Here is a 16,459-nt window from a genome sequence, read left to right on the forward strand (position 1 = left end):
GCTGAGGGGAGACCTCATCACTCTCTACAACTACCTGAAAGGAGGTTGTAGCGAGGTGGGTGTGGGTCTCTTCTTCCAAGTAACAGGCGATAGTACGAGAGGAAAAGGCCTCAAGTTGTCCCAGGGGAGGTTTAGATTGGATATTGGGAAAAATTTCTTCACTGAAAGGGTTATCAAGCTTTGAAACAGTCTGCCCAGGGAAGTGGTTGAGTCACCATCCCTGGAGGTATTTAAAAGACGTGTAGACATGATCCTTAGGGACATGGTTTAGTGGTGGACTTGGCAGTGTTAGGTTAACAGTTGGACCCGATGATCTTAAGGGTCTTTTCCAACCCAAATGATTCTACTTTCTTCTGGCCTCTGTAAAGAACTCACTATAGTTAGACTTAGTACACACAGAGTCAGCTATGGCATGGAAGAGACAATATAGCTTTTATAAAAAGAAATGGTACCTCACAAACTTGTAAGAGCTCTCTGCAGAACAGCTGTGCAGAAGGTAACTCCACGAACAGAATGCAGTTGGATTTTCACATAGTTCTCAAGAAGGGGTCTTACAGGAAGGAAGGTACCATAATGATAAAGGCATGGAGGAAGAGACACCACCCTGGACAGTGAACCCTAAATCTACCATCACTGCAGAGGAAACACGTTGTTACAGTAGACAGTCTCATGAATATATTAGGTCAATTTTCAGGAAGCAGCGATGTAACAAAGAAATAGACTATCAATAATTATGAAAGTAATAGATGACACAATAAAACCAAACAGAATTATGCCACTATAAACATGCTGCATCTGTGCTGTTACAGCCTCCTCAACTCAAAAGCACTACAACAGAAAGGCACCGAAAGGGGAAACAAGAACAATAAAAGCTGTGGAACCATGTGTATACAAGAAAGAATTAGACTGGGACTCTTACCCGGGGCCGGCGGGAGGGGGGAAGGATAGCAGAGGAGAGACACAGAAGAGATCTGTAAAATGAAGACTGGCAGTCAAGGAGATAAGAAATGATGGCTCACCTCTGTAACACAAGGTCTAGCAAGCATCAAGGTATCAGGCAGCCAGTCCAAAACAAGAGTTTTGCGTAATTAAGCATTACCACAGAACACTGTAGAAGCCAAAGGTCTTTTGTGGGTTCAAAAACTAACCAGATAAAGCTGTAGGAAAACAGGGTGACAGGGGAGACACTGAAGATACCATCTGCCTCAGCTGGCCCTAAACTGCAAAACTGCTGACAGCTAGGGGGGGGTCATACTGAAGGAGTTATCACTGCACGTTTGTCCTGTCCTTACTTTCTTCTCAGGCGTCTGCAAACAGATCACTGTCAGACACGAGTCTTTGGTCTGACTCCAGTAAGTCATTCTCAGATTACATTGGAAGCCAAATCTGCAGAGTCAACAGAACATGATTTGGGAAACTGCTGGTTCTTTAAGTTTTGTTGAAGGAAGCAGTTTTCTTGCTCACCGGTGTGTTTTTAATTACTCTCGTAAACCCCAGACTATCCACACTCCCAGACACTTACAATGAAGTTTTTGTATTACTGCTTCACTGACAAAAACTGAAAACGATCCAAATCTTGTTATCAGACTTGGAGAGACAGCTACCAACTGAAGATAATTCACACTATAAATCACTCTTTAAAAAAGTAATCTAAAATATAGATTGTTTTCTGCCTTTACTGAGACTAACATTTCAGTGTCTGTTAAGCTTATATAAAAGCTGATCATGCACAACAGTGACTTGCACATTTAGCATAATGCATTCTACAGGTCTTGATTCTAGAGATGCTCAGAAGACCAATTTCTGTTGAAGGCACTACTACTCAGCTTTTCTAAAAAGTACTTCTGGAATACACAGCTTCAGATGTCTATTAACGTTACACATGTTCAATGGTCACCCAGTGCCAGTATTCTTTTTTTGTTTAAATATAAATGCCACTTAGTACTGAAGTTTAAATCTTTAATTTGCTCATAATCTCAAACTACTCAAATACTGGGACAAAAAAAAAGTGTTTTCAAACTATTCTCAATAGTTCACAGTTTAAAAAAACAAAAACAGAAGAAATGAAAGTTTTCCAAGCTTTAATAACATTGCTATAACTTTAAGTTCTACACACCACTAAAATATAAATCAAAACAGAGTAACACTCTGAAGCCTAGCACTGTTTGTAGCTACAAATGAAGACTATTCAGAAATCAATATTCTGCATAGCACAATACGCCTCCAGTTCCCTTACACTGCTCCAATACAAAACTAACCAGCCAAAGAAAAACCCTCTGCAACAAAACAGATTTAAATTCTATAGCGCACTACTGCAGTAGTTTACAGCATCCTGAAATATGCTTACAATGAATTTAGTTAGTAACTTGTCATAAACTATACTCTGTATTCCTAAAGTTCCAAATTTTGCTGATTTCTTAACTCTTAAATACAAAAGTAGACACGTAAAGAAGAGGAAGCTTAACATTTTGACAGACAATTTGAGATAGCTGGGCATTTGGGAACAAGATGCAAGATAATTCACACAAATTTTGGAGAAGGACATTAAGCTAGAAACTTATTGTTAAAAATAGCCAGTGATATAACACCAATGTTAATGCCCGAGTATCGCTATCTGTTTTCAAGGACAGAACAAAATTAGTTGAGCAGCGTAGTTTGCTCATACTTCCCAGAACAACTGTTTCATACTCAGGCACATGTAGATCCATTAATTTGAAATTCATTCGAGTAAACATTTCACACAAGAACAACACTTAGTACTTTTTTTCATCCCATAGAAAGTTTAGACTACTGAAAGCTACAGTCCAGTTATCTAACAGGAGGTGGACACATAGTCCTCTGAGACCACAGGCTTCACCAGACGTAAGGCTCTAATTAAAGTGATCTGCAAATAAAACCTTCAATCTTTAACACAAGTGAAAGGTAACACTTATGTCCCAATGTAATTTTTAGATGACTGCCTTGGGGAGTGGTAGGAAAGTATATAACATGGGAGCAGTAAGCAACTATATAGCATGAAACTAATCAGTGAAAAGATATTCCTGGAACCTTTAAAAAATCCCAACCACCACCTAGAAATCAGTGATTGCGTGATAAATGAATATTTACAAGTTAACATAAAATTATTTAAATTCCAACAACAGCAATAAGATGCCTACCAATATATTGTAATTAGCTCAAAAAGCTTTCAACATGTTCCACTTCAGCTGCTAGGGGAGAAGAAAAAAAAGTGTCTTTTACTTTTTGTTCTTAAGAAAAAGAAAGCTATATTTCACTTACCGGTTCCTATATAGGATTTAAAGCGTCCTGATAGTCTGTTGACAAAGGCACCTAAAACATCTAATCCCAGTAATGCTACCTGTTGAAACAAAAGCATTAGATATACAAAACAGATCACTAAAGATTTCTTTAGAATATATTTTAAAGAAATTAGACATATATATGCAAGCATGCTGAAAGACTGTACCTTAACCTAAAGATAAATTAAAGTTCCAATTAGAGAGCTGATAATTCCTTGGAAGCTTTCATTAAGACAAAGTTATCAGAATATGTTTGGAATGGATCAAGTATATTTACATATACCAGAGCAGTTCAGATTTTTCAGTACTTGTCTTAAAACAGAAAGAAAATAAATATTAGAAATCAATGTTTTAGTATTTTTAACTACAAATGATTAAAATTCAAATTAATAATTATGAGGACTAAGGAGTTGGAAGACGCTTTTTTTTTTTTTTCTCCTCTCTGGATCATGTATTAGGACTACAGTTGTGTCCCTTATTTTCTTTAAAAGATGACTCTAGAGGTCTAACTCAGTATTAACTGAAAATCAAAATTCCTTTGAAACAGGTACCAGTAAGACTTTAGGCCTTACTTCCTCTACCAGGTTTCTAAGCTGCTCTTAGAAAGAAACAAAACAGAATGCCATAGCAACAAACTCGACCACCAAAAAGGGGGGGGAGGAAGGGGGGTGCAGTTACCAGACTCAGAAAAAGCAAACAGCTTAAAATGCAAAACTAACTAAGGCCCCAAATATAAGTACTAATACAGACCGGAAAAAAAACATGATTTAAACAGTTTCCCAGATGCTAAGAGCTTACTTCAACCTGGCTACTTAGCTCATCCACTAAGGTCATTACATCGTTTTCCAACCTCCCAAAAGAAAACAACTGAGCCAAGCTAATACTGCCCTCCCTAGCAGTTCACACCACACCATTTGTCCACCTGCTTGTTAAGCTAAGGAAGTTTTATTTCTCTTCATTTGCTCTTGTTCAAAAACAAACAAACAAACAAATTGGAAAATAAAAGGAAGTTCAAAATACTGCCGTGATTGTGAGGAAGTTCCCATCTATGAACAGAAACTAGATGAGAGGACAATATCCGCTAATATAGAAACAAGAACAATGATCAGTTAAACTAAATTATTTAACAAGTCAGGACACTTTTTTTCGCCCTTAACTATCCTGCATACTGTTCCAAGACTTCATTCCTAATTTCCTATAATAGTTCATTATCAACACCAGAACCTGCATTTTCACATTTGGTAGTTAACTCAATTTGCTGCCCATGAAGGTACAAATGCCAAAGGAAGGAACTTCTGAAGCTCGGGCATTCAATAAGTTTTTCTTCCTCTTTATTTTCTAGTAAGACACGCACTGCAAATTTTTCCACATGAAGACATGAGCAGAATTACTCCCCTCTATTAGCTATTTATTTTCATAAAACTTGGAACCACATTTTCTTGGATAACTGTTTCCTCAAGATCCTTATCTGTCACAATTGTCCACACTAGACAACAGGCCAAAAAAAAAAATTGACTGGAGATGAATGTGAATACACATGGCCCACGTACACAGGATCAAGCGAGCCTTGTTTCCACAGGAAACTGGACAAATAAGGTCCCCATAAAATCTAGGATCTGAAGCAACCGCATAATTAAGCAGATTTTAATAAATGCAGTATTAGTACAATAGATCTCCTTTTAAACAGGAGGTATAAAACTTAGTTCCAAGTTAGTACAACTTACTTGCAAATTTACACAATTTTATTACATACTAAAACAGAGAATAGCAAATATAAGTGGATGGCATCACTGGCTTAAATTAATATATTGCCAACAAGCGACTGCATCTATGGCTTAGGATGAGAAAACAGAATCCTGTAATTGATAACTAACTTAAACAAAAAATGTAAGTCAGCTTTTATGGTAATGTCAAAGCTCCCCCAAAGCTCTTTCCTTTAATGTTCTTTTCCAGATTGTCAAACTATGTGAGACCCGAGACAAAATCGCAATCTAAAAAATGATGCCTGAAAGAAATAAGAAATTCATTCTGGATATACATTGTTTTCCTATGTTTCTGTTTCCTGACTACAAGCCCCACCTTAGGCTTGTCTTCCAATGACAGTTTTTAAGTTACCCTTCCTGTGCAAGTATTTTGGTGTCCGTTAAAGCACAAACCACAGCCTTTCCTTCTGTAAAGGTACTTACAGAGAATCTCTCTCTTCTCTGCACATTTGACTGTCTTTCTAAAATCTCTCTTGAAGACTTCTACCATTCTGAACAACAGCAGCTGAGATATTTAAAAAAGTGAAGCATGCATGGCTGTTTTTACTACAGATCTACTCTTTACTAATCCCAAAGAAGAGTTCTGAGAAAGATGGAGAGTATTTCTTGATTAATTCCTCCAGTGCTTAGCCTTTAGGGTTTGGAGGGGGTTTTGTGGGATTTTTTTGCCCTTTATTTTTTTTTTGGTTGGTTGGTTTGGGGGGGTTGGGGGAGTGGCAGGGGATTGTTTGTTTTTAAAGTCTCACCTGGGTAAAAACAGTGGCCATATGGAATATTTGAACGTCCATATACCTAAGGGTCAGAGGCTTAATAACTACCAAAGAAATGGCTATTCATCCTAGCAAGACTGTTATTGCCAACAAAGAATCTGATCACTTGTATTTCATTTGTGTAAGAATATTTTATTTTGATCAAGAGCACCCACTGAGATAATGCCTGCATATTCCATATTTTTGTATCCCTCCCTGTGAATGGGTAAAGTTTAATCACCTCTTAACGATGCAAGTCACATTTATCCTGATTAACCATTCAAGCAGTTGTTGATATGGTGTTGGCTCTTTGTTAACTGTCTATCAAAGATTTGCTTAATGAATGCAGTAGGGGTTCTACTTCAGTAATTAGCATACAAAAGCCACTTCAGTAAATACTATAGATTTAAATATCCTGGTAAGTAGTTTTGTCTTGTGATGTCCTTATTGTATGAAAATATATAGTTCAGACTGTACGGGATGAAATAAAGCTTTCAAAAGTTACCTTTCTAAGTCAGAGTAAGATATAAGACTAACCCTGGCTTTAAGAAATGCAGAAGTAACAAACACTGCTGTGAAATTCTCATCTAACAGCTACTAAGCAAGAACCTTTATAGATAAGAGGTAAGGGAACAGGTTACTACAGTCTTAAAGGAGCAATCCTCTACCTACAACATGACGGTTATTCTTCAGCTCATACGAAGTCCTCTACAGTCTGCAACTTTGAAAAGATAACAGGTATGAAATGTCATAATATCTGCAGAGTGAGGAAGTATGATGTGACCTCAGGCTGGAAGTAATGGGCAACTGCTCTAGCTACAAAATTGGCTCTCATTCCACGTTTCAAAACAAGCCAGCTGAAGCATACCACTACGGGGTATACCAAAGAAACTACCTCTTATTGTTTTTGTAGATCGATCTTAACATTTCTCTGCTTTGATACACAAAGTTCTGAGTTTCAGCATCTCCTGGTAGGTATCATCCATGCAGTATTCAAGCAGCCCTTTGGAAGGAGTCCTTAACAACTGATATGAGGTCACATGAGCAGCATTCAAAAAAAAAAATCACAAATTGAGGCAGAACTGATCTGCAGGGAAAAGGTTCCAAGCTCTCAGACACTGTGTGGGTCCATGTACCAAAACAGGCTCTCCACTATCAACAGAGAAACACTCGCCACCATCATGGCTCTTTCCCCACCAGCTTCAATGAGGGATGTATTTCTTCTGGGATTAAAATCATTGGATGTGTTTCTTACTCTGTATTCATTAAGCCTGTCGCCTGCTGCCTAGAAAGAGCCTTTGTATACTGAGACTGATTCATCAGCTCACTATTGTTTGATGCATTTAAACACTGCTTTTGAGGTTCACAATGGAAAAGAAATTTAGGCTTATTTGAACTGGAGCTGGTTAGTTGCTGAGCTACTCTTTAACAAGCCAGTGTTCAGGACCGTCTTTGACTTCTCAGATCACAATAAAATTGCCAACCCAACTGAGAAATATTTTATCTGTTCTGGAAAGGACCAGACTCTTTAGTGAAATCAAGATGTTCCAACGAAAATGCAATTATGAATTGAGCCAGTGATTAGGAATTGAGCCTATTTCTTGCTCTGCAGCTTGTTCCTTTTCCAGCTCGCCTTCTACATACTCTTTCCAGCACTGCCACTGCTCTTCCGTGGGCAACTTCCAGGCATCTAAGTCTTTGCTAGGAAAAGAAATACTGTTCTTCAAACCATACCTGGTTAACCATGCATGCTTACTATTATTCTCACTGTGATTCTGTAATTTCCCACCCCTGTGGGGGACATCTAGGGGCAGGACACTACCAGGAAACCACCTCTCGTTACAGAAGTTGCCAAATGACCTTAATATGAACGTCCTTGGATTTGGTCATAGGATCTCTGAACGGTATATGGAAATACAGATTCTGCAGATCACAATATGCGAACTAGCCATGAGAATCTAATGGGGGAATTATGGCGGGGGGGGGCTGAAACTCTGAAAGAATGAAGTTAAGGCATTGGACTTCCTGTCACCATGGGGACAGCTGTGGTATCACTAACAATCAACTGACAAACACAAAACAACACGCCAAACAACTACGCCCTGCAAGAACAAGCATTGTTCCAGCACTGCGACACTGGAACAAGACATATGCAAAAACACCATGAGATTGTTGTTGTTGTTAAGTATTTGTCAGCCAAGCCCAAAGGTGTACTTTCTCAATTCTCAAATAATCTCAAGCACCTTGCAAGTAGCTAAACATGAAACGAAAACATATATGTACATGCAGTCTCTTCTGCTTCACTTCTTGAAGTTTCTTATTCCTAGTTCTCTTTACTCGTCTCCCTGAATACACGTCTTCTCTCCTATTTCACAGGATACTCAATCACTTTTTGCTCCCTTTACTGTTTCCCACTCCAATTCCCTCCACATTGCCCACTTCGCTGAGATCTACCCATATTCCACTCCCTCCTTTAACCCAAAAGATTGCAGATAGCAAAAACTGCCCCTGGCTCCATGGGCAGAAGGAAGCTTCCCTTTTCCCGGGTTGTTTCTTCAACCCAGGTGGTTCTTCAGTCCCAGCCAGGTCATCTTCAGACTCCATTCTCCCTTGCACAAGAAAATGCATTGCTGCAATCCTCCCACTCAGCATCAGTTGGGCAGCTGCCTCTATTGACAGCAGCCAAAATTGCAGTCCCAGCTGCTGAAGCTACCACACGCGTCATCTATACTTCACATATTTTAGCTGACAAGAAAGCATTATTTGCATTCTCTTGCTTCTTTCATCTTCAAGGGTACAAATGACACACCTCCAGAGATGTATACAATCTTTTATCTTTTTTTTTAATTAATGTTTATCACATCACTTCACATTGCAAGGAGAGAGAGGGGTTGCTGGTAATCTAACAAAGTCTTCAAGCTCAACAATTTGAGTCGCAAGTTCTTTAGCAAATGCAGAGCCTCCTCTATCTAAAAATGCAAGTTTACTGACTTCAAAGCAATGTTTTGCAACTATAATTTGGACTACAAGCTAAGATTCTGCTGAGAGTATCACATCTTTGCTACTGTTAAAATTAGACATCAGCTGCAACCCTCACTGTCTCAAAAGAGTATAGACTACCAAACTTCTTATGGTAATCTTCCTTTCATTATCCTTCTGTGATGCCCAACCACAAATCATTTCAGCAGCGCAGTGCAAGTAACCACACTACCAGAGGATTACTGAATGAATCACCCATATTTATCCAGAGACTAATGAGTGCAGTTCAGCACTGAAAAGGCTTGGTTTCTTCAGAGGTCCTTCTTGACAGGCATAGATCTGGGAGGTCCTTCTTATTTTGACCTCTTCTGTATAGCAGCCAAAACAAGCAAGCATAGCACTGTCATAAAAATTTTAAAGCTTATAAAAAAAAAGTCTGTTTTACTGCCCTTTCCCCATGATGGGAACTGTAACATATTAGCCCCCCCCCCCCCAATTTCCCCCCCCCCCCCATTAATTAAAAACATTTACCCAAGTTTGAAGAACACATTAGTGTAACACTCAAAATGGTTACTGGAAAAATGTTTACAACCTTCTATTATTTCAAAATCTCTCGCGACCTTCAAACTGACTTGAGTTTGGACTGAAAGTGTGATTCAAACTGACTTGAGTTTGGACTGAAAGTGTGATTTCCAAATTGTTCTGTATTCTGTGGACAATACAGTGATGAGTACTCTAACATGTGTCGTGTACTGCCTCCAGCTTGATCCATTACATGAATACCTACAGTTTGCTTCTATGTATATTAAATGTTCCTCTCCCTCGACCTTTGTCATAAATTTTTCATAGATATTGTTCCAAGGACAGCAAGCATAAAACAGAAGTATATGATACAGCAACATCTAACATTTTAAGCCATTTTCTTTTTGAGATTGTCTGGCTTAAACTTTATGTGCTGCAGTGGAAAAAGGTTGAAGACAGAGCCTCTTTAAAAGCAGGGGTCAGTGGGAAGACAATGAGATGTATGGTATTTCTCTTTAGAATAAATAATTAAAAAAAAAAAAGCTTTTTTCCCCCCCCGCAAAGAAAATTGCACTTGAAAGCCTTTCTGAGCACGTTGATGGAGCAAAACAAAGAAACACTTTATTTTAGGACTTAGTTCTTCCAAAAGAATATAATTCTTTTCATGCTCAAGGTCTCTTAATTTTCTTTCCCATTTCCTCTTATTTAAATTGTACTAAACATACAGTGATTCCCATTCTCTGCTACTTACTCCTACCCCTGCACCAGCTCCTCTACTGTGAGGAGACAAGTATTCATGCAGCTGAGTAGTAACCCACTTTAGGAAACCAGTCCAACAAATGAACAAGATAAAGCATCTTCTCAACCAGATCTCTTCCATGAGCCTGTTTACTGTGCAGTCTCACAAGCACTCGCATCAGAGCAACGAAGGCACGACGCACCGTCACAATTCAGCAGCTAGGGAAAGAAACTGCTTAAATCAGCAATGCTGCTAAAAAACGGACATTGAACTACGTATGGCTCACGTGTGTTGACTGCTGTGAATTCTAGTCTGAAGGATGCACCTCTCCTCTTGCACACTGCACAGAGCTTGGAAAGGGTCTCTATTCACACCCAAATCAATCAAATGGCAGGCTAAAAGGGATAGCCCTGTTCTCCCTCTTGACTTGCAGGCACATTTGATCTGGTGTACTTAAATCTCCTGTAGCATCAGTCAAATCTGTTTGTTGAAACGCTGGAAAATTAATTCAACATCAACAAAAAGTTAATTGCCTCAAGAATGACAGTGAGAATGCCTGGCCACAGGAGAAGCAGAGCTACTATTTCAAGAGAGAGTCAAGAGACTACAGTTAGGCTGGATTACACAAACTGAAGCTGCAAAACAATTGAAAACTGTCAATTCCACCTCTGGAGGAGATGCCCAGGAGTTTGAGAATATATATTCGACATTCCTAATTAAAGGCTGGACAAAATAATTAAAACTTCTTGCAAGTTTTCCTTGTCTTCTGGAGATCTGCTTGATTATCTGGCTAACATTCAATAGTTTGTTTAACATTCTATGAACAGAACATAAATAATACATGAAAAAATAATACTTATTACTCAAGAAAAAGAATCAAATCATTGAGCTTGAAAACTAAAACTGGATTCATACATGGACAGGTCAAACCACATTCTCATTACATAGAAATAAGGGAAGTAGCTCCCACATAGCCAAGATGAAACAATTTGAAGAAAGGAATAATGAAATTCAGCAAAGAGCTCAAAGTCAAACATTTCTCCTCCAACAAGGACATTTAAATTACCACTACTTGCTAACAAAGACTAAGGAAATACCAGGATCTATACAGCAACTGAAAAATAAAGGTTGAGGTGGGTCCTCTTTTATTCCATTTTTCTGTCCTGCATGTTACAGTCCTACAAGTCACTACAGCATTGGCCTTCTGTGTAGCATATGCTGGCTTGTGTTCAACTTCAGACCCAAAAGAACCCACACATTTCATTCCTAAGGACGGCTACTCAATCACATGCCCCACATCCTGCATTTGTGTGTTCAATTATTCTTACTGAAATGTAGGACTTCACATTTTCTATTTCTGAACTTTCCTTTTTTTCCCAGATCTCAGTATCTGCAATTTCTTCAAGTAATTTTAAATTCTAGCTTCCACCTCACACACGTACATGCAGTCAGTGAAGTTATAACTGCTGCTATCTCTTTGCAAGGACTTCAGACAAACATCCTAGCCACTTGTCTGAACTATTTGCAAAATTACAGTTCAAATACTCCCTTCCTTTCAGGAAACTGAAAGCTCCTCCTGCTGGCCTTTTGTTGAACTAAAGACAAACCAAAATAAATATTTGCCAAACCAAGGAAATACAAAAAATGCAACAATAACATTACCAATATTTTAGTATCTTTCAGTATTTGGTGTTGAGACAAACAAACCTAAGAAAAATCTCACTCTACAGGAAGCACAGAATAAAAGATAACTCGAAAGATTTGCCTAAAAGAAACAGATTATCCAGAAACAGATAGTGTGAAATCCTATTTTTTTCTTTGCATGGCAAACAATCTGCTGCTCTGACATAAAAACAGTTGTTATTAATTATTTTCCTACTGCAGTTGAGGAATAAAACAAGTTAAAATTATCAACTACAAAGGTAAGAAATCCAAAGATGACTCACAGTCACAGACATTACTGATTACTCTTCTGCCATAAAATTACCTTGAGAAACTACCAGAATTTTAGTCATAGGTTTTTATTACTTCTGATCAGGTGTGATTTGCATAAGGAACCAAAAGGTGGCTTTATTGCTCAAAAAATAAATTTTATGAGAGTAACTATTCAATTTTTGTGGGCTTAAAAAAAACCCACAACACATTAACAGCCAAGAGTAGACTTGCAAAGCTCTACTTGAAAAGTAGTATTTCTCCATCTCACATCTCTTTAGCAGAAGTTCAAAGCATATTTCCAGACTACTTATTTGAGTCAGACAGAACAGTTTGAGCCACCAGACTGTATGAAGTTAGATAATCTTGTAATTATTTCAAGTGACTATCAAGTACAAGACAGGTGTAAGAGGTGTGTTAATTAAAACTCATGTATACATAGATGAACATCCAGGTTAACCCAGTAAAGCCAGCAAATATCTATCAGTAGTGATACCCTCAGAATGGGGAATTAATGTACTGCTTCAAGTTCACCTGAGAGCCTGAACTCAAACATTAGCACTGTTACAATTTTCTGAGATTGCCAAATACTTCAGAGTTTGAGGAGAACAAATACCAGCAGAATAATACCATCACCCAACTCTTAATACTTTGCATCCAACTTACCTGCTCCCTAAAAAGATTTCAGAATTCACTGCCCTTATTTTTTCCCCTCCACTATTCCTCACAGCCTTGGGAACACAGTCATTTTGGGGGAGGAAAAAAAAAAACAAAAAAACTACACACCCCAAAACCAAAGCTCTAAGTTGTAGGAAGAGAGAGGTCAGTCCCAACCAACATGAAATAAACCAGATCACAGCACCAGGACACCAAGCAAACAATTTTCAGTTCAGTGAGCAACTCTCTCATTCTAATGAGATCCAAAATAAAAGCTTAAATTATGCACATCATCTGGGTACTCCCTGGTGTTGCAAAGTTTTCAGCAGTCTTTGGAAGCTAATTTATTACTGACTGCACAGACATCGTAACTGAAGTCCCCGTAACACACCATTAAGGTCAGCCTTTAAAGATGTTTCATCTGCCCTTCTAGATCACTCCCCGTGTTCTGCAACCAACTTTCACTAGAACTCCATACCATTTGCAGATGAGTCAACACATTCTTAATCCCACCTTTCTGATTTATCAGTAACTCAAACTGGTAATTGTGTTTTCCACTTCAGTGAGCTAGATGAACTCAGAAATTTTCCTATCTGCTTTCTTAGTTTGGAACTGCCAGATTGTTTATTAAACCACTATAAATAGCTGCAAACTTCAGAAAAGCAAAAGCACTATTTAGATGGCCAAAATCTTTGAGACAAGTTAATTCAACCTTGCTCATAACAAGTCCATACTTGTTTACTGAACACCTGTTCTCTTCTTCCCCCGACTCGTTATCGAGTCTGCCAAATCAACCCTCCTATTCCTATTCCCTCCAGATCCTTTCCCTTCTGGTTATGTGAGGCAGAAACTTGCCAGGGGGGCATTTCATAGAAAGTTTTCTCTTCTCATGCACAGCACAGAGTTGAGCCTAGAGCTCCCAGATCATGCCTCTTCTCTTTCAGTATGGTCAGCAGAGTGCACTGCATGCAAGAACTGAGTTTTCACATGCTTTCCGGCACATCCAGGGCGAGTTACATTAGTTATTCCCTCATTATCCATACCGGTCACCTACAGTGCAAGTAATGCTCCCCCTCAAAACTTCGTCCAGCATTCCCCACTTGTCACTCCAATTCATCTGGCTCAGCAGTTCTGATAAATAAGCCAGTCGCCAGCCATTATCACTGCTCAATTAAACAGCCATGTCAACAGGGAGGGATTAATTACTTTGGGACTTTGAAGACCTGCAAGACCTTTAGCAAGATATATGAAGAAAGAGATGATAAGCAGGATTGTCTCAGTGCTCTACATATCCATTCCTCAGCAGAGGAAAGGGTAACCAACAAATTACTAAAGATATAGTAATAAAAAATAAAGATTACTTTAATATTTTTCTTGAAAATACACGTAAGCCTGTGGTACTCATTACTTTATGGTATCATTCAGGCCCTGAGTTTAATAACAAACTCAGATCTAGCATTTAAACATGTAACATCTATGCTTGCATAAGATAAAATACGCAAATAAGATGCAAACCGCAGTTCTCCAGAGTATTTTTAATTTTCTTTTTGAAGCAGCAGATGCTGGCAGTCACCACCACAGCCAGGAACACTGGAACTGATCATGAGCAAAACATCCAAGATCTTGTGCTGTTGCAGTTAATATAACATATATAATATGCTTTGAACTGGAATGTTGTTATGTATAAAGAGCCACCAGTAAGTAGACACAGAGAAAAGGTTAAAACAAAGATTTTAATTATTATGCAAGCTATTTTTAAAACTCTTAGAATTTGTAATACTCTCAACCTCATCTTGTATGACTGAGGCTTGTGAGCTGGAGTACTGCATATTCCTCATTTGTCCTACAGTTCTAACAGCTAAGGAGTTCTGTCACCTTACATCAACAGCAAACAGAATGTCTTGCGTTATGAAAAATACATCTTTAAAAGCAAATTTCAAGTATTAATGCCCAATTTTGTCAACTTAAAAGTGCAGGAATAAAAACTTTTACATTATCCTGTTGAGATAAGTAAGTACCTAGTCCTCTTTACACAAAAGGCTATTTTTAAAGACCTGTCTAGGTTTCACAGTAATCAATTATCACCAACAACTAATCTGTCCTCAGATTAGGAATTTAAAAGCAAATAAATTACGCTTATCCAACATAACGTTATTTCCTCAAGCTAACCTGACCTTTAATGACAAATACACTTCCAATAAAAAAAAAAATCATACACACAAATAGAGTTAAGCCTTATTAGTTTCAGACCTCAAACTCTGAAGTGCTATGTGCAAACACTGGCAAGTACACAGCATTGTAAAGTCAACGGAGAAAAAAATACCCATTTCATGAACATACTGCCCTTACAAGTTACTCCTACATCTGCCTCCTGAGCCTAAGTAAATAGGAAAAAATGACAATAACCTCACTGCACTAAGTTCAAAGGCCCAAAGTACAAGTCAATCATCTTACAAGGCAAGACAGCGAAGTAAGGGAATAGGTGCAGAGGGAAGGGCGGATCTCCCTCGGTTGACAGACCCGAGCTGGGCATCACAGACCAACACCGCCACCCGACGACGGGAGCGCAGACCTGTCCCAGCTACAGACCGCACACACCAAAAAAAAAAAAAAAAAAAAAAATCGCGAAGAGAATACGATTGCCCTTGGTAGTCAAACTGCGTTGTCAATCGTGTTATCGGCTGACCGACGTCAGAAAAATTTACAAGTATTGTAACAGGCGTGCGCAGGAGTAATCACTGTTTTCCTGTAGCTCAGCCTAAAACGCACGGGAAAAAAAAAAAAGCGAAACGTGAGTCATCATTGGGCTGCTACAAAGATACTATATAACTCCCCACGTACAGGAAAGTCACCTAAAGACGGTATGAACAACTTTAAACTTACAGTGGGAACCCCAAGAAGCAAACTATTCATTAGATCGTATAACACACACACGGTGTAATACAAACCCGGTGAAACAGCACTCTTTACGGCCTACAGAAAATAATGGCAATCCCATGAAACATTACACCCAAGTACAGAGACCACGGAATGGGAGTGGTAGTAAAAAAATAAAAAATCACCACCTATCTTGTTTCAGAATAAGAAACACAACCCGAGCATATAAAATAATTGAGGGTTTTTTTTAATATTATGTACAAAAACGTTTGACCAACTATAAAAGCAAAAACAAAAACCCCATTACTGCTTCTTTTAGGACACAGGAATAGGAACGAGAAAACGTTAACCAATGCCTCCCAAAATTTCGGAGTTTCCCTTTGTGGGGGGAGGGATAAAAACTGGTATAAATGTAATTTTATTTCTGCTCGTATCTGATTAAAAAGTAATCCGGAGCTCTGTACCTCCCTACCATGATGAATCATGGTCTTCCTGTACCAAGCCTCGCCGACCAGCCTTACCTTAAAATTACTAGAGTTGACCCATCCTGTTAATTCGTCGATCACTTTGTCAAGGCGTTGCTGGTCCTGCTCCAGATCGGGGGACCTCGCCGGGTCGCTCAGGTATTCCAGCAGCTCCTGGCCGACCTGCATCCTGCGGCCCACGTCCTTCTGCTGTACCTGGTCGCAGAAATAATCCATACCGGCAGGCTCCATCCTCGGCCGCTGCGCAAAAGTTTTTTCGGAGACGAAACGACCGGCTTCAGGGTCGGAAGCGCGGCCAGGGCAGGGCGGGCGGCAGGGGGAGGGAAACGCCCGGCGAGGCGGCGATCCCCGGCAGGGCCGCGGCGCTCATGAAGCCTCTCCTCGCCCTCTCCGCCCCGGCTCCGCGCCCGGCGCCTCCATGCGCACACGCACCGCACGCCGCCGCCAGGGGCACGGG

The 16,459-nt window shown here is 39.2% G+C and overlaps 1 protein-coding gene across 7 annotated transcripts in view; it reads right to left on the reverse strand.

Annotated features, from left to right (window-relative positions):
- Positions 1–16,399, reverse strand: part of CLASP2 (cytoplasmic linker associated protein 2) — a 153,267-nt gene extending 136,868 nt beyond the window's left edge. For all 7 annotated transcript variants that reach the window (XM_009272405.2, XM_009272404.2, XM_009272406.2 and 4 more), the window contains exons 1-2: positions 16,039–16,399; positions 3,280–3,358 (exon numbers count right to left, since the gene is read on the reverse strand). In XM_009272405.2, coding sequence (XP_009270680.1) covers positions 3,280–3,358; positions 16,039–16,233 — 274 coding nt within the window. In that variant the 5' untranslated portion in view covers positions 16,234–16,399. The remainder of the gene's footprint in view (positions 1–3,279; positions 3,359–16,038) is intronic.
- Between the last annotated feature and the right edge of the window lie 60 nt (positions 16,400–16,459).

Source organism: Aptenodytes forsteri, unplaced genomic scaffold, assembly GCF_000699145.1.
Source record: "Aptenodytes forsteri isolate BGI_AS27 unplaced genomic scaffold, ASM69914v1 Scaffold398, whole genome shotgun sequence".
NCBI lineage: Eukaryota > Metazoa > Chordata > Aves > Sphenisciformes > Spheniscidae > Aptenodytes > Aptenodytes forsteri.